The sequence below is a fragment of the Mus caroli genome, chromosome 7 (genome assembly GCF_900094665.2).
Source record: "Mus caroli chromosome 7, CAROLI_EIJ_v1.1, whole genome shotgun sequence".
In the NCBI taxonomy this organism is placed as follows: Eukaryota; Metazoa; Chordata; class Mammalia; order Rodentia; family Muridae; genus Mus; species Mus caroli.
This window is the reverse complement of record NC_034576.1, coordinates 69,476,251-69,494,687: the sequence shown is the minus strand read 5'-3', so window position 1 is coordinate 69,494,687 and position 18,437 is coordinate 69,476,251. Positions and strand designations below refer to the sequence as shown.

Here is an 18,437-nt window from a genome sequence, read left to right as displayed (position 1 = left end):
ATACCTTGGGGCTGTGGATGTGGAGGGGGCATTACTGGCTTGAGAGGATGGGAGGTGACTTCTAAGGGAGGAGCATGGCATTTCTCTGGGACTAATGAAGTATTAAAGATCCGTGTTACTAAACAACAGAGAATATACTAAAAAGGGTTTAAATGTGTACTTAAAAGAATAATGTAAGCCAGGCGTGGTGGCACACGCCTTTAATCCCAGCACTTGGGAGGCAGAGGCAGGAGGATTTCTGAGTTCGAGGCCAGCCTGGTCTACAGAGTGAGTTCCAGGACAGCCAGGGCTATACAGAAAAACCCTGTCTCAAAAAAACAAAACAAAACAAAAAACCCAAAAAACAAAAAACAAACAAACAAAAAAACCAATAATGTAATATGTGAATTATATGTTAAGAACAAAAGAGTAAGCTATCTCAAAGAAAAAGATTTCAAATTCAAGATCAATTTAAACTGTATAGTTGGAGCCTGCCACAAAACAACAAATAAAAGCAAACTGTTCTGAAGAAGTGTTTCAATCAGATGACAGCCCCTCAGGTACAAAACTGTCTGCCAGATCTCCACAGGCAGACATGGGCCTTAACAATCCAGTTTCTTTTCAGCCAACCTTCCCACCTTCTTTGGTTTTCTCTCAAGATATGTGTGGTGTGTATGTGCATACATTTGTGTATCAAGTGACTGAGGGAGAGAGACAGAGAGAAAGAGGGAGAAGGAGAGGGCTAAGGGAGAGAGATATTAAAAGACATAGGAATCTTCTGGCTTTTAGCCAGACACAATTCCCATTCACCTGGCTCCTTGGAAAGTCCATAGGGTACAGCCTGCATTATCTGTTAACACAATTCGGGCAGCTTTCAGAGTAACAACATCACCTCTCTCTGACCCTAGAGCACTGGGCAGGGTACCAGTACTCAGCCCCCAGAGAAAACATGAAAGATCACACCCACCATGGCAGTAATATTCTTAGAACAGGAGCTGGTGGGGACACCTCTGTCTATTAGCATCTCAGAAGTCCTGGTCTGAGACCAGGTCACTGAAATCCACCCCACTATCATATTCTATATGCGGGTGTCCTCCATCCAGGGCAGCAGCAGCCAGTGCTATCCTGAAGTAGCAGACAGTATCCTCCACTGGTGGCTGCAGCACAGAACACACAGTTGTTATTTCTCAGTTCTATGGCCTGCCTCTTGGTTCCCATGTCATCTAAAGCTGGTTCACCAGCCTTCCTTCAGGAAAGGCCAATAACCGCCAATAATGTTTTTTGTTTGTTTGCTTGTTTGTTTTGTTTTTTAAAGACACCAAGAAATGGGAGGCGAGAGAAGGAGAAGGAGACCTTAAAAAATTCACAATAGTGATTCTGTCACTTAGGGCTCCTGACTGTGGTCCATTAACTTTTTAGTAAATTTAATGCAGTGGTTCTGAGAACCTCACTGACTCCCATGCTATGATCTTATACTTGCTCAGCTTAGCTCTAGGCATTGTGGCAGTTTGAGAAGAAAGAAAGAAAGAAAGAAAGAAAGAAAGAAAGAAAGAAAGAAAGAAAGAAAGAAAGAAAGAAAGAAAGAACCTGTTAAAGCAGGTCCCGTCTACTCTCAGATTGTCAGACTCTGAGGCAAAACTATGGCTTGAACTCATGAGTTCAAGGTCAGACTGTGCAACACAACAGAACTTGTCTCAATATACAAAGACAAATGAAGAAGCCCACGGGACCACGTTTCACCATCCATGTCTGTCTGGGATTCTCCTGGAAGCAGGCACATGGCTTTGCTACTTGGTCACTCTAAGTTCCTCTTTGCCTGGACAGCCATCAAGGGAGGTTCTAGCTGGATGGGTCTCTTGGAAGAGAACCAGCAAGGACATGCCTACAGTCCATGTAGAACCTCCAACATGGCAGACCCTCAGGAACTGTGAGCTGCTCACTGAAGCTAGAATGTATTTTGAACAACAGGAGTGATAATACAGCCGGAATGATGTTTAAGTTAATTATCTACAAGCAACTTCAGTTTTACTAACTGCAAAACAATCCTCATGATTTGGGTTTAGGGTCAGGTAAACATGTCTGTCTACATTACTGATTTGTGTTTTCTTTGGAACTAACTCTGCACACCCAGCCCCAAGGAACTGGTTATGCCTTTAAAATAAAGCACAAAGGAAATCATTAGCAGCTCTTTGCTCCCTGTGAACTGTCCTGAGAATCCACTGAGCCACTGTGGATTCTCTCAAAGCATTAAAGTCATGACTGCTTCAGGTAAACAAGCAAGACCTGCCTCTGACACAAACACCTAACCCTAAAAGAAATTCACTGTGACTATTAATGAGAATGTGTGGACACACACACAGATATACACTCACAGACACATACACTACATACACACATACACATTCATATACACACTACAGACACACACACCCCATATGCACACACTCACATACATACACACAAACACATACATACTAAACACATACCACATATACACCATACAAACAATGCTCATACATTATATACACACTTACACACAATACACTACACACACGCACACATTATACACACATAGATACACACCATACATTCACACATGCACACACACTACACACACACACACACCACACTATACAAGCAACTCAATTTATTTTACTCGATTAAAGCCTCAAGGAATTTCAGTATAGAGTTAGAGATTTTAAAAACCAAAATAACATAATATATATGACAAAAATGTAGTATCACCTAAAGATGTCCTTGATGGGTACACAAATGGCCCCAAGGACCCACTCATTTCTTCTTTCTGTCCAGAACTCTCATTCCCAGCCCAGGTTACCTGGGCACGTGCTGCCCTGTAGGTTAGACATAATTTTCCAGCCTCCCTTGTACTAAGAGCGCCTGTGCACAACCACGTTAATGACATAGGAATGGAACTAATTTGGGTTGTCTCCCCCATAGACAAGGCTGCTGCCCTTCTCATAGTGGAAGATGGATACCACAGGACCAGAGCAACACTTCAGGTCACCTGGCTCTCTCAACCTACAAACCGACAATTGGAGTCAGAACAAGACAGGAGCAGAAGTTCCTGAGGGCACTTTGCCCAAGCACACCTCCTGAGGGATGTCCTCCTGCCTGCTTGGATGCTCCGGCTCATCCCTGCCCCATCATTAACTAACCAGACACAGGCACAGCCCACTCAGGTCTGAGAGAGACAGATGAGCCTTAGACTGGTAACAGGAATAGAAATCCGCAGAGAAACAGGCACAATGCAACCAGATGTGGGCAAAGCCAAGTTCCAGAGAGCAGTCTGGGATGTAACTATTACAGCTCACAGGAGAGATCCCACAGGGCTGGTCATTCTGCCTTTGAAGGCAGAACTTCATTAACTGCTTTTTCTTGTCTTTTCTCTTGTTAACTCCTGGAGGCTAAGATGTAAATTAGTACCTGGGCAACTAGACAATGGTGTCAGGACATTAAGACATTTCAGTCTCAATAGCATCAGCACGTCAGCATTTTCTTTCCCACACTCTGTCCCTCTCCAGCAGGTCCTTCCTTGCAGGCCCTCCCTTGCAGTACCATGATTCACATGTACTCCACAGATCACAGTGTTATTATTAGTCTCCAGTGCAAGAGACTGGGTCTGGGTCTGGCAAATGCAAGGGAGCAAGGAGCCTGCTTCCCATGACTCACAAAGGACCAACGGTGACTCACCTGGCTCTGTCTCTGTTTTCTAACCTGAATTACTCCCGATCTACTTAGGGCCTTGTCCCCAAAGATCCCTGTGAGTGCCACTCAAGGGTGTTTCTCTTCTCTGTTGTCAGAGAAGGGACTCAGGCAGTAGGGCCACCATCTAAGAGACAAGTTGGTAATTGTTGCCAACAAAAATGACATCTCACCTCCAACAACTCACAGTCTTTCTTTCAGGGAGCCTACAAATCAAAGAGATTTACATTTTTAATGTGGACTCCCCCCACCCCAGGGGAAATATAGCTTGAGGGACAGGCCTGTCACTAGATAACTGAGCCAACTTGGGCTGCCCCATCTCTCTGAATTCTCATTTGCTTACCGGCTAATGGGGCTAATTCTATGATTGCAAAGACCTTTTACAGGACTGCAGGTGATGCCTCTGCAGACAGACCTGGCCACACTGAGGCGCTGGGTGAAGGCTACCTGGGTGGATGTTACTTTACTGATAGCTGGCTGTTCTAACCTTCTGGATACGAGGAAGAGTCAGCTGAACATTTAGTTAAATACTAAGATTAGACACTATGTTGAACAAGATTCTCACAGGCTAGGAAGGGATAACTGACTTTACATTTTTTTTCTTACAGTAAGGGAAGCCTACAGAATGAATACCAGCTGTGGTAAGCCAAAAGTCTGCCTTCAAGTCCTGGAGAGACTACATATCACAGTGTAATACATTTGCAAATACTCCTGTCAGTGGACTTATGGGGAGCAGGGGTGCCCAGACCTCTGTCCCCAGCACACTGGAGCAGATTGTAAGGTCAGGGCGTAATAAAGGAACCAAGGTTGTAGAAACTTGACTGCTATCTGTACTAGCTATACAACCTAGCATAAGTGACATGCCCTAAGCTTTAACTGAGTCATCTGTAAGATGTGTGCAGTAGTATCTCTTTTGTAAGATGCAGGGTGGGATTAAATGAGGCCATCTGTCACTTAGTGAGATACCTGCCACGCACGCATCCTTGGGGATTCAGCTCAGTACTAAGTAGTACCTGATTGCATGTAATAAATGCTCAATAAACTGTAGGTAGCAGTACTGTGGCCTCTCCCACCTCTCCTCAACAATGGCACTGTGTCCTTCCAATCCACAAAGGCCAGACATCATCTATGGTCTCCAGAGTAGCCAGATCTGTGTTCAGGCCAACCATAGCAGGTCTTGCTGGGTGACAACTTTTTGAATGACTTGACAGACACATGCTGTCAGTGCAAGAAGACTTTTTATATCAAAGACATTGTCTTGGGCACTGTCACCAAATAGACCCTTTCTAAACCAGAAGGAGACCTAGGGGGAGAATGTGGAGACACACCTTGATCAGGTAGGAAGTAGAAACATCTGATGTCAGACCCAGATATACAGGAAGCTGAGTCACTTTCAGGGACTGGATTGCTAAGGTCCTTGGATGAAGTAAATCCCCAGTTTTGATATTTTAAAATATGGGCTGATACAATACTTGAAGGCAGGGTTTCCTGCTGTACAGCCTACTGTCCCTTAAGGGCCTCATGGAAAGGACCAAGATGGCAGATGCTAATAATCTTGGGTGAGGGTGATGTGTTGGGTGTGAACTCAAGGGGGAAGGCAAGGGAAAGAGAGCGGGTGTAATCACAGAGCTGCTCTCTCCTTGGTCTGCTGAATCATTAGAGAAGTTAAAGAATGAAAACCTCTGTTGTTTTTCTGACCCTAATCTCTGGCCCTGGGCTTCTGCTGGGACAGCTATCGTCCTCTCCTGTAACAGGCTGAGGAACTGCCATTTGCCTGCTTGTCTCCTTTGGAAGGCAGCTACTGCCTCAGTCAGTGGCCCCAGCCATTGGATGTTCTTTGCCAACTGGAAGTAAAAAGGCATGGTTGGAATGAGCTCCTCTTCCTGGTCTAGTTTTAATGCAAAAATCAATTTAGGGCAGAGAAAAGTGTAGTGCTCTGATTTCCAGAAGTCCAGGCAGGAGGGGCAGAACATACATTTTAGGTTGATCTAAAAAGCTTGGAATCTATATAGATGATATGTTTCATTGCTCAATACACTTGGACAAGGTCAAGTCTATTGCTTTAAATTTAAAGAGACTTTGCTTACAAAGGTGCATGGGATACTAGGCAGTGGTGGCACACGCCTTTAATCCCAGCACTTGGGAGGCAGAGGCAGGCAGATCTCTGAGTTTGAGGCCGAGGCCAGCCTGGTCTACAAAGTGAGTTCCAGGACAGCCAGGACTATACAGAGAAACCCTGTCTCAAAACAAACAAACAAACAAACAAACAAAACAAAAAACAAAAAAGGTACATGGGAGAAGACAAAAACCTGGTTATTCTGTTTAAGATCAATCTAGTGCTTAGAAATAAACAATTCTCCAGCTTGCCAGGATTTCCACATATACATGTATTTTTAAAAGCGAATCCTTTAACTTTATCAACATGCATTTATATAATTACTGTTTTATCTTCCTGGGGTCTGCCTTACTAATGAAAGACAGCTGGTATGAATGGTAGACAATGCTGAGCTGACAAAGAGGGTTCCCAGCTCAGCACGCCTTGCACTTCCCCAGGCCCTTTCCCCAGTGGGATGCTCTCATTACCACACCCCACACCCCCTGCAATCCTAGTTTGGAGTCTAGATGGCCCTATGTTTTCTCTTCATCATTTATTGTTTTCAAATGAGGGTACATAGCTCATAGAGAACACATGCTTAGCATGTGCAAGGACCTTGGTTTCATCCCCAGCATTCAAAAGACTATTCTTTATTATACTTTATTATTCTTTATTATACTTTAACTAAAAGTACTTCTTTAAACAAACTCTTGAGGCTGGAGATGTGGCTAGTGTTTAAGAGTACTTGCTCTCATACAGTTCTAGTCCCAGTGCCCACACCAGGTAGTACACAACTAGCAATGGATCCAATACCCTTTCCTGGCCTCGGTGGACACTGACACACACACACACACACACATGGGTATGTACGCAAATAAAAATAAACAAACTTGATTTTTTCTTGAATTATTTTTCTGCCAGAATATAAAGTTAGCAGAAGTGAAGCTACAAACTACTACTGTGAGCTCTGCTGAGAAGAGGCCTGTGTGAGATCTTTCCCTCCCCTGAGTGACATCACCTCATACTCCCAGGGAAGGGAAGTAGAGCAGAGTGTGCACACATACTGGGTACCAAGCAGGAAACAGCAGTTGGGAAGAAGCCCAGGGATGGCTGAAGGCTTTAAGCTGGCGTTGGTGCTCTGGCCTTGGGCTGTCTATAATATTTGTGGTGAGCCTGATTACGTGTGGGCAACTCCACGGTCTCAGAAACTCTGGACATAAAAGATTTAGCTGTGCTCTAAATCCTCAAACTTTCTGATAATCCAGCTAAACTGGCACTTCCCAGAGAAAGCTCCTTGTAGGTCACCAGGAAGTCCATATTTACCGTGTGGCTCACCTGTGCTTCCTAGACCCTCTCACCAGCATCTACCTCCTCACCATTTGTCCTCTGTTCTACTAGAAAGCAGGCAGGGGAAACAGCAGGTTCATCAGGCAGTGTGTTAGGTGCAGCCCCCTTCTGTCTACATTCTTTAGTGCCCTCTGAGGGGCTGGTTGTCCTTGGACTGTGGGAGGTGAGATCAGCCTGAGTTTCTGGGATAGAAGGCAAAGGAGAAAGTACAAGGCATGATTCAGCTGTCCACTGCCATCCAAACCAGTTTTACAGCTGACACGCTTGAACAATTAACAAATGGCCTTTCTACAGACTAGAGAAGAGACTACCACTTTGTAATGACTTTTGAAGTAAGTGGTTTTGAACAATCTTGACGTGTTAAAAACTGAAAGTCAGAAGAAGCCTTCTAAACACACAAAGCCCTTCCTGCCCCGAGTACATGAAGTTATCATGGAATACTGACATCAGTTGTGGGGTGGGGATGAGGGGCTCATAGCAGTCAAGTATCTACTCAACATTGCCCTTCAGGAAAGGCCTACAGAACCTCACAGACCACTAGAGTGTAGTTGCATGACCCAAATATCCCTTCTTTTGAGGCTGTGAGAGCAATGCTAATATAATCAACTTTTGAGCCACAGATGTAACTTCCCAAGATTACATCCAAATAGACACAACAGGGGCGAAATAAAAATGCAAATGACTGTAATTACCTTGAGGGTATGTGATAACATTCTATCAAGGCAGTGTGTGTGTGTGTGTGTGTATGATGCATATGTATGTGTGCATATTTTAGATGTCCTGTTTAAATTCACACCCCATAGAAGCAGACAAGGAGATATGTAATATGTTCTGTTATACAAAGATAAGCATAAGCTGCCTTCCAGCTTTAAAATTTTAAGTCAGAGTTCCAAACTGATTTGATGTGAGCCAACATTTAAGACTGGAGAATTTTCACAGAAACCCAGCATTGCAGGTTTATTTGAAAAGTTAGACCTGACAATAGTCATTTGGAGTGACAGGCCTTAAGTAAGGCGCCCTTTCATAAGCTGGTGTGCTGCTGATTCGATACCTGCATACTTTCCCAAAGCATTTAAGACCGTGGGGCCTTACACTGTTGGGATTTCTCACTGTGGACTACGCCTTCAAAGTCAGGATGACTTGAGTAACAGTGTCCTGCACACCCAGGTACAACAGTGAGTGTTTGGTCATAGTAGTGGCCTTTCAAAGATGGGTTCTCAGCCTTGGCTCTACATGTCAATTGCGGGCAGACATTTTAGTATGCTTTTCTCTAATCTAGACCAAAGACCAGGGCTTCTGGCTGTGTAGTCCCAGTATTGGCTGGGTAAGTTCTGTGAAGTACTCAGAGATAGTAGTGTTGCCAGCATCCTGTGGGTCCCTCTGTGCCCTGACCTATGCTACTCCTTTGTCCTCATCTATGCCCTCCCAATTCGCAGTACCACAGCTTAAGGCTGCCTGTGCTGAACTTGCTGACAATAGAATCATCCTGAGTCTATATCTTGGAGTTTGGATTCTTCACTGGACTATGAGGACTGAGCTGTCTCCATGTCACCAGGGTAACAGTTCACCCATTTTCACCGGCGTTCCCTAATTCACTATGTGACTTTACTGTCAACTGTCCTCCCACACTATAATTGGTGCAAATTTGGACTGTCCTGAGTTGGTATTAATACAATTAATACCAGTATCTACAAATGTTCTTGGATATTTCTTTAGCTATGCATACATAGACATGCATAGGACTTGTACCTTATAGCAGAAATGCTAGGGCACAAATTGTTTGCATGTTGACGTTCAACAGATTTGTCTAAACAAAAAATGTATCCAAAGGTGTCAATGATAGTGCCGTTGGAGCATCTCAGAGCTTGGGCAGCGCTCTGAGGGACTTTTAGACAGAAGGTTTCCTGCTGGGTGTACAGGGCTGTGGTGTGGTTCATTTCCAGTACCCAAGAGCTGACAGTGCTGAGAGTGCCCAAGTTCCCAGCCATGAGGCTGTCCTTTTGTCCGTTGTCCTTCTAAGCACCTATTTGGATATCTTTCTCATTTCTTTCTTGTGTTGGGCTTTCAGAATTCGTTTGATTTGTTTAAGGGGGAAGTCAGTATGAGTGAAGCTGTCACAATGCAATCTAGTAGTTTGCGTGCTGACTGAAAAGCAATCGAAATGTTTTTACTTGTTTGCATGTCTTAGACATGAGTCTGGTGAGCTGTATAGAAGGCTCATGATTCCTTGGGCATGGTCTGCTAGTTGTACAGAAGGCACACTCCCCCTTTCCCTCTGCACCTTGGCTTCTCCTCTCAGTGGTCTGCCTCGGGAGACCCAGCTTCTTTATTCTAATATACCCCACTCTATAGTTGTTTTATCATGCAATTTTATATCTCATATAAGAAGCCACTGCCCATGCCAAGGTCATAAGCAAATTCTACTTTTGTCATAGAGAGCAATGCTGTTCAGTAAAAGATAAAAATGGAAGTTACACGTGGTTTTACCTATCTTTAAAAAGTAAAGTAAGCTGAAATTTAACATTTTATATAACCCAATACATCAAAAATATTATCATTTCAATGTGCAACCAATATAAAATTATCATTAAAATGCTTTATACTTTTATCCAGTCATTATTATTTGCCTTTACTAGTGGTATGAGTATGTCCTGTGTGTGTGTGTGTGTGTGTGTGTGTGTGTGTGTGTGTGTGAGCCTTCTGTGGCATGTCTGTGGATGTCAGGGGACAATGCTCAGGAGCTGGTTCTCTTCTTCCACTGTGAGTGACAAGCATCAATCTCAGGTCAATAGGCCTGCCTGCTCAGAAAGTGTTTCTATCACTCGGCCATCTTGCTAGCCCCATGTTTTCTCTACAGTGAGTTTATAAAATCTGCTCTGTACTTTTTTTTTTTTTTACATTTAAGCAACATCTTTATTGGGCTAGCCTCTTTGTCAGACCAATGTAGGTCTAGAAGTTATTCTGCCACATCTTGACCAATATATAGAATCTGAATACACTTTAAGGCAGCAATCTTTCTTTCCACATGGATATTCAAACTCCTAATTTGCTGTGGTACTGAGATCATAGATCATGAGTACCAATATCCGCAGATTTCCCTGTGATCACCTGGCCACTCAACTGGCATGCCACACTCCTTCTTTAAAGGTCCCCAGTTGATTTCTTGCTCAGATCCGTTGTTAGGAACCATTTCCATGCTAAGCAACTTTATAAAGTGGAAAGGAAGGTGACAATTAAAATGAGTGTATCAAGTGTCTTTTACTATACTATTTCAGAAAGGTGTGTGTGTGTGTGTGTAGGAGCAGTGGTTAACTAAAGTGAAAAAATATTTCTAACTTTCAATAACAGAAATCGACTGTGATCAAGTATCCTATGCAACAAACATCTGCCTGTTAAGCTTTCAGTCATCATTTTGGGGGAGCTACAATGTTTTGTTCTCACAGAGTTCAGAGATCCAAATTCCACTGGAAGCAGATTGTTCCTGGAAAGCATCCAGGTAAAGCCAGTTGTAGTTAATGGAACAGGAGGAGCTCATTAGGAGACCCTATAACTTTGACCCAAAGTAGAACATGGCAAGGATTCTGTACCATGCACAACATTACAGATGAGCATAATTTAAATTTTCTTTGCATCAGCATATTTTATGTTTTTATAGCTTTATTCCCAGGTCAAACAAGAAAACAAACTTTGAAGAGAAGAAATTGAAGCCAATTTAGATATCAAGCTTGAGTAATCTTCATTATTGAAATAAAAAAAAACTGCTCTGGAATTTTTTGCTTGAATCTTGAAATGATTAGTTTACTGCTAGCCTGTGTCAGACTCAATCTAATCAACAAGTTTTTATTGACTGTCTCATAAAATAAGCCTGACAAAGGAATCAAAATAAGACAAATGAGCTTTGTTCCAGCAGACAAGGACCCTGCGGAGAAATAGATGACCTATCACAGGAATGCACCTCATAAAATACTTCATTTTAGAATGTGGATACAGTAAGTAATTATCTCACATCCCTGAGCATAATAATAATAATAATAGTTGATCTTTTCAAATAACCTAAGTGGCCCTGCTTGTGAATTTTATATGGTTCCCATCAATGAGGGAATGAGCATATCTTTAGGGTTCATTTTCTAACGGTACACATTTATACAAGTTACACTTGTGTGTACCAATATTGTGCACAGAAATTTGAGGATTTGGGTTTAAAAACCTTGGCTGGTGGTAGTGATTTGTTTGTTTGTTTATTCCAATTTCTAGATTTCAGCAGGCAGAGGCAGGAAGATTTACAATAAATACCAGGCCTGGGCCACATAGTGAGGTCAAGGTCAACCTTAGATACCTGGTGAGTCCATCTCAGAAAGGGTGGCTCTCTGTCTGTCTGTCTGTCTGTCTATAATTCAGAAGGTAGGTACATAGCACATGTACCAGATCTTGAGTTTGTACTCCATTGTTGAAAACAATGGGGAAAAGGGAAGTGAAGAGCGAATGAATTTAGGGAGCAGTAAAAGCAATGCCTCCTTCCCATTAAGTGGGAACTATTACTCACACACCAGCACAGAGCCCTCTCCATAGACACTCCAGCAGTAAAGCCAGTGAAAAGATGAAAACCAAGGGCTATCCCAGCAAATCCAAACCCCTCCGCTTTATATTTGAGAAGCATGTAGGCCCAGACAAAACCATTTTAATTCTCATGCTAAGGAAAGGTAAAATTTGTTTGACAGTCACCCAAGTCCCACTCTGGTCTTCCCCCAGCTGTATTATACTGAGCACTGGACTTTCTCCGGCTTTCGGGTGTGATAGAAAACTGTGGAGGCTACACCCTGGCCAGTGAGTCTGCCATCAGTGGAAAGCCCCATAACTGGCTGTGTGAGTTCTGTGTGAGATCTCAGAGCTTTAGTTTCTCCACTCCCTTGCTAGTTGGGAGTTTTCTAAGTGTCCTTTACTTACTTTAATTAGGTTTTTGCTTTGCTTAAGATGACACAATTTAAAATTTCAGCTCTGAGGATAAAAGTCTTAAGGTGATGTGTATAGCAGGGCAGGAAAATGATAACCGACAGTTGTGCTGGTGTTAAGGAAAGAAGCCCCGCTCTTACGCAAGCCTTGGTTCATGTGGTGTTTTGGCTAGCCTGTCCAGAGCCTCACAACAACCTCTAGGCTTATCTAGATGCTTGAAGTGAATAAACCACCAACTTGGGCTGTGTGAGGGCGATGTGGAAGGAACACACAGTGTGGAGGGTTTTCAAGGAGAAGGGAGGATAGCACAGTGTCAGGCTACAAGAACATTTTCCTCTATTCCTCGATGTGTCTTTTTGTCATGATGCCTGACACAGCTCCTCGGGATGCAGTTAGGAACAGAGTGCCAAAAGTCCCACTCTGGAGTGACATTCTGTCACTCCTGTGTGTGTGTGTGTGTGTGTGTGTGTGTGTGTACACGTGTGTGTTACACACTCTCACACACACCCCTGAGCATCTGTGGGGATCACACAACAAATTGCAGGAGTCTCCTCTCTCCTTCTACCATGTGGGTCTCTAGGGCAAACTCAGATGGTCACAGTGTGGCAGCAGGTGCCTTTCCTGGCCAGCTTGCTGGACCCAAATTCCTGTTCTCTATGTGTACTGACCCACCCAAATAAATTTAAATCCAGCCTCCTTGCTTGTGAATGTCTCAATCACTCTTGTCTACCGTCCACCTTTGCTCATATGTATTGTATGTATGTATGTATGTATGCATGCATGCATGTATATATGTGCATGTATGTACGTACATATGTATATGTGTGTATGTATGTACACATGTATGCATGTACATATGTACATATATGTGTGTATGTATGTGTGTATGTATATATGTGCATGTATGTACATACATATGTATGTATATGTGCATATGTATGTACGCATGTATGTATGTACATATGTGCATATGTGTGCGCGTGTGTGTGTATGTATGTATGTATGTATGTATATATTATACGGGTTGATCTCTTCACATTGCCTCCGCTGGCTACACTGGGGAATTTTGATGAGTCTAAGGCTGGTGTGTAGGAGTGCAGGCATCCTTTTGCCACACGTCTGCCCATTTCTAGTAGCACCTCTGCAATGGCTTTGGGAAAACTTACATCAGAAATCTGTGTGTGCGTGTGTTAGGTATGTGTATAAAAACGTCTCTCTCCTGGCCTGTCACTTTGCAATGATGAACATAGCGAAATGACATGTAGAAGACAGACCTTCTATTTCTGCTTCTCGCTGGGTTTTTCTGTGCTCTGGGGAGGTTGCAGAATTCACTTGGGCACTACCTTTCTTTGAGGCAGTCTCAAGGATGGGTCAGTTTCACCAAGAAGGATTTCAGTAACCATAGAGTAACATTTAAAAAGTCCCTGTACTCCAAAAAGCAGCCTGCTGGACAGTCGGCTCCATGAGGGTGGGATTTGTTCACCCAGCCACTGCCCATCCTCTGGGCCCTGAACACACTGAAAGCGCTCACAGATAACCACCACATGGAGACTTAAGTACTATTTATCAAGAGCCACTATTGCCGTGTCACGGGGCAGGCACTTACCGTCTTGCCTTTCTAGTCATTGTAACACCCAGCCTGACATGACAGGCATTGAAACAGTGTGCTTACAGATGAGGAAATCACCGCCTGAAGAATTTCATTGGCCTGGCCAGGCCACGGGGAGCAGGAAACAGTGACTCACATTCAAATCTTTCTTGTCTATGTTCGGTCCAGCACACCACACCTTCACCCCAATCTATAACAAACTATAGCTTGATTTTGAGTTGTTTTTTTTAAGGTACCAAGATGGAATGTTTGGCTCTAAGATTGCAATATCCCCAATAATCAAGAAATGAAATTACATGAAACCAGAAGGGCTTCTTCACAGCAAAGAAAGCTATCGGTCTAAGGAGCAGGAATTCTAAAGGGCCGGAGCAAATCTCTGCAAACCATATTTATGGCATTGCTAATGTCTAGAATACATAAAGAACTGCAAAAATCAAATACCACAAAACAGGCCAATTGATAAATACATTATGGAATCGAGCATACAGTTCTTCAGAGAAGATCTAAAATGGCCAATAATAAATATTTATTGGAAATAATCATAATCCTAATTTATCAGGGTAATGAAAATTAAAATTACTTTGGGATTCCATCTTATGGAGGCCAGCATGGTTATGTCAGGGAAGACAAATGACAACACATGCCAGAGAGTTGGGAAAGAGAAAGGCTTACTGTTGGTACAACTGTGACCTGGCGTAGCACTATGGAAAACAGAGGAGCTTTCTCAGAAAGCTAACATTAGAGCTACCATATGAGCCAGGCCTACTCTCCTGGGCCTTGACCCGAAGGTCTCTCTATTCGCCACATAGACACTTTGCACATTGCTGCTCTATCCACCACAGCCAGGACATGCAAGCAGCCACAATTTCACAATGTGTGGATGAATAACAAAATATGATATACATAGACAACAGATTTAGCTGTAAATGAAAAATGAAAGTAAGAAATTCTCAGAGGGCTACAAAGACGGTTCCATGGTTAGGAGCACATCTGGCTCTTGCACAGGAGCCAAGTTCATTTCCAGCATCCCTGCCAGGTGAACTACAGCCACCTATAACTTCACCTCTAGGCAATCTGACACCCCCTTCTGGACTCCATGGTACCGACAGCTACATGCATGTACCTCCACACACACAGGCACACATGCACACACGCACCCATAATTAGAAAATAAGCACATAATTTAAAAAGAAAATAAATGTAAGACAATGGGTAAAAACAGATAATGTTACCTTAAGTGAGGTAAACAGATAATGGTACCTTAAGTGACTCAGAAAGACAAACAAACACTGCATGTTCCCCCAGAAGTACAGCCTGGCTTCAGTTCTCATTTACATAGAGGTATGTATAGGGGTGTGGACAGAGGAGCAGGAGAGGAAAAGACTAAAGGTAGAGGAAGGATAATAGAACATACATGACATGAAAGGGGATGGCAGAATGCCTGAGGGCAGGAAGGGACCACTGGGAGGGAGGGGGAGGAATGAACAGTGGGGAGGGTGGGGCAGGAAGGAACAGTGGGGAGGGTGGGGCAGGAAGGAACAGTGGGGAGGGTGGGGCAGGAAGGAACAGTGGGGAGGGTTGGGGAGGTGGAACAGTGGGGAGGGAGAGGGAAAAATGAACAGTGGGGAGGGTGGGGGAAGGAAGGGACAGTGGGGAGGGTGGGGGAGCAAGGGACAGTGGGGAGGGTGGGGGAGCAAGGGACAGTGGGAAGGGTGGGGCAGAAGGGACAGTGGGGAGGGTGGGGGAGGAAGGGACAGTGGGAAGGGTGGGGGAGGAAGTGACAGCAGGGAGGGTGGAGAAGGAAGTGACAGTGGGGAGGGAGGAGGAGGAAGGGACAATGGGGAGGGAGGAGGAAGAGATAGTGGGGAGGGAGGAGGAGGAAGGGACAGCGGGGAGGGAGGAGGAAGGGACAGTGGGGAGGGAGGAGGAGGAAGGGACAGTGGGGAGGGAGGAGGAGGAAGGGACAGTGGGGAGGATGGAGGAGGAAGTGACAGTGGGGAGGGAGGGGGAGGAAGGGACAGTGGGGAGGATGGAGGAGGAAGTGACAGTGGGGAGGGAGGGCAGAGAAATGGCAGACGATTCAACCAAAATGAAGTTATCATAAAAATATCATAAGGAAAACTTTTACTTTTCATGCTGTTTAATTTTTTCAAGGATTCCAAGTTAGAATGTTTAAGTGTCACTTCAGGCTTTGGGAATTTGGACATTGGAAGACTAATACAATAGGGAATGAAAGAGCTTAGACCTTGCATTTTGGTATAGAAAGAGGCAAGAAAGTTCTCTCTCTCTCTCTCTCTCTCTCTCTCTCTCTCTCTCTCTCTCACTGGTTATGATAGTCTAGATCTCACTGCAGTTAAGCTTTTTAAAAAGATTTATGTTTATTTGGTTGATTGTATATTTTATGTACATTGGTGTTTTGCCTAGATGTCTGCCTGTGTGAGGGTATAAGATCCCCTAGACCTGGAGTTACAGATGGTTGTGAGCCATGTGGGAGCTGGGAATTGAACATGGGTCCTCTGAAAAAGCAGCCAGTGCTCTTAGCCATTGAGCATCTCTCCAGCCCCCAAACTAAACTTTCTCATGTAGAAGGTGAATATTATTAGTCCCATCTCATTGAATTCAGTGAGAAAATGCATTTATATACAGCAAGGACTGAACAATGAATAGAAATTGTAGCCTATACAACTAACCAATGTTTAAAACTATTAACTATCAATAATAAATTTAGACATTACTAAAAATTCTCTTCAAAACTGTTAGTCAATTTAATTGGCATTTCACAAATCTTTTATACAGCTTTATCCATATATGTGCCCATTATCTCCTCATAGTATTTTTCTTTTGACAGTAATCCTATGGGTGAAATTAGAATTGAAATTTCCCCTTGAGGTAAAAAACAAAACAGGCTTATAGGAGGATTAAAAGGTAAGAGAGTTAGAAGTTTTGGACTCTCAGACTTGATAGAGCACATAAAGAACGGGGGATATAGGTCAGTGGTAGATCATTTACTTGGCTTACATAAGGGCAAGACAGATAGGCGGGGTGTGGGGGGGAGCCAAAGAGGAAGAGACAGAGACAGAGACAGAAGAGAATACTGAACATCAGTGGTTAGTGGGTAAATTAATATTTATCACCTAGAGAGTCCCAAAGGTTTCTTTTCCTAGAGCTGTGTGGTTTTCCAGGAATTGATGATTTTTTTTTATAAGAACTTTTCTACGACTTTGTTCAATTTAGGGAAAATAAAGTTTTGTTTTGTTACGTGAGGCTAGTTGCTTTAATCAATCAGCTACTTTCTTTGGGGCATGACAGGAGTATTACATCCCTCACGATAGTACCGAAGAGGTGAGCACATCCTGCCTGCTTTAAACTGAAGGGGCTGGGAAATGGTCAGAAATGGATTTGACAGGCCACACAGCAGGCACAGAGGCCACACTGCTCCTGTCATCTTGAGTCAGGTTTTCCTAATAACCAAAATCCAGCTGTGTGCCAGTTCAGTGCCTAACTCACTCTCGGCATCCCTTTAATGGATCAGCTGCAACTCAGCCAACAGCAAGGTGAGTGAGGCAGGAGCAGAAGTCCAGACATTTCATCTCTACTACTAGATACTGCTCAAGTCAAAACTTTCAGGCAGGAGGCTGCAAACCCCTCTTCCTGAATCTTCCCCCACCTCATGGCAAAACCAAGCAGTTTCATTCTTTCTGTCTCTCATCTTCCTACCCTCCTCCCTCCCCCATCCACCCCTGCCACAGAGTCAAGAGAACTTTGTATGGAAGTTCCCTAAGACCATCACAGAGCTGACACCTACCTTCTTCCCAAAGCGCCAGTCTGCACAGGATACTCCTCGCCTGTGAGGAGCAACTGGAGAGGCTTCCCGTTCCAGCCAGCTTTGTTCTCATGAGCAACACACCTCATCTATACGTAAGCCCTGAAATTCTTGCAGAGACCCACCCTCGAAAGTTGCAAGTCAAGATTTCTGACTGAGGGCAGTTAGTCACGTGAGGCAAAGCTACTGGATGGCACCTTCAGGTTCTTCCAGCTGGGATGCCGCTTCCTGTTTCACCACTGGGAGAAGTAAAAACTGGAGTCTTGTCAGACACTGACTTACAAAGAAAGGCACCCATTGCCTCACCAGCACCGCCTAGGGTACACAGGCATTGTCTGCCTCAGATTGACCTGTCTTCGCTGTTTACACTAAAGGAAAGGGACTTAGATGGCTGGCCGTAGAGCAACTCGGAGCACTGTGGACAGGTTATAATTGACTGTGAGCCTGTGAGCAGGTTTGACAACTACAGTATATTCTAGTAGCTGCAAATCCTGGCAGGGTATTTGGCTGACTAAACCATCATCACTAACACTACAACCACCACAGCGTAAGACGTATCCATGAAGGAGCCTCAGACCACAGAATGTGTTTCTCTGCTTACTTCAGTGATGGGGGCAAAATCTATTTAAAGAAAAAAAAATAGCAACCTAAATAAATGAATAAAATAGTCTGGCAACGTTTTTTTTTTTTTTGTTTTTTAAAGAACAATCAGATGTAATTCACCTTGCTTTTGTTTCAGGCTCAAAGAGCAATCAGCACAAAGAGAGATGAGCCTATTTAAAGGCGCGGGACAGGGCCACTCTCTGCTTGAAGTGTTTTGTTTCAAAAGGGAACATGTACGCATGATTGGGTTTATTTGAGATGGTGTACTGTTCGTGTGTGTCTGTGTGTGTGTGTGTCTGTGTGTGTGT

At 43.8% G+C, this 18,437-nt stretch overlaps 1 protein-coding gene across 2 annotated transcripts in view; it reads right to left on the bottom strand.

Moving 5' to 3' along the window:
• The window catches only part of Cers3 (ceramide synthase 3), a 94,167-nt gene that overhangs the window by 64,792 nt on the left and 10,938 nt on the right, over positions 1 to 18,437 (bottom strand). The window contains exon 1 of one of the 2 annotated variants that reach the window (XM_029479087.1): positions 17,509 to 17,756. The exons of the other annotated variant lie outside the window; for it this stretch is intronic. Within the exon in view, the coding sequence (XP_029334947.1) occupies positions 17,509 to 17,615 (107 nt within the window). The 5' untranslated portion in view covers positions 17,616 to 17,756. Of the gene's footprint in view, positions 1 to 17,508; positions 17,757 to 18,437 lie in introns of those variants that run through there. 2 annotated transcript variants of the gene reach the window in all.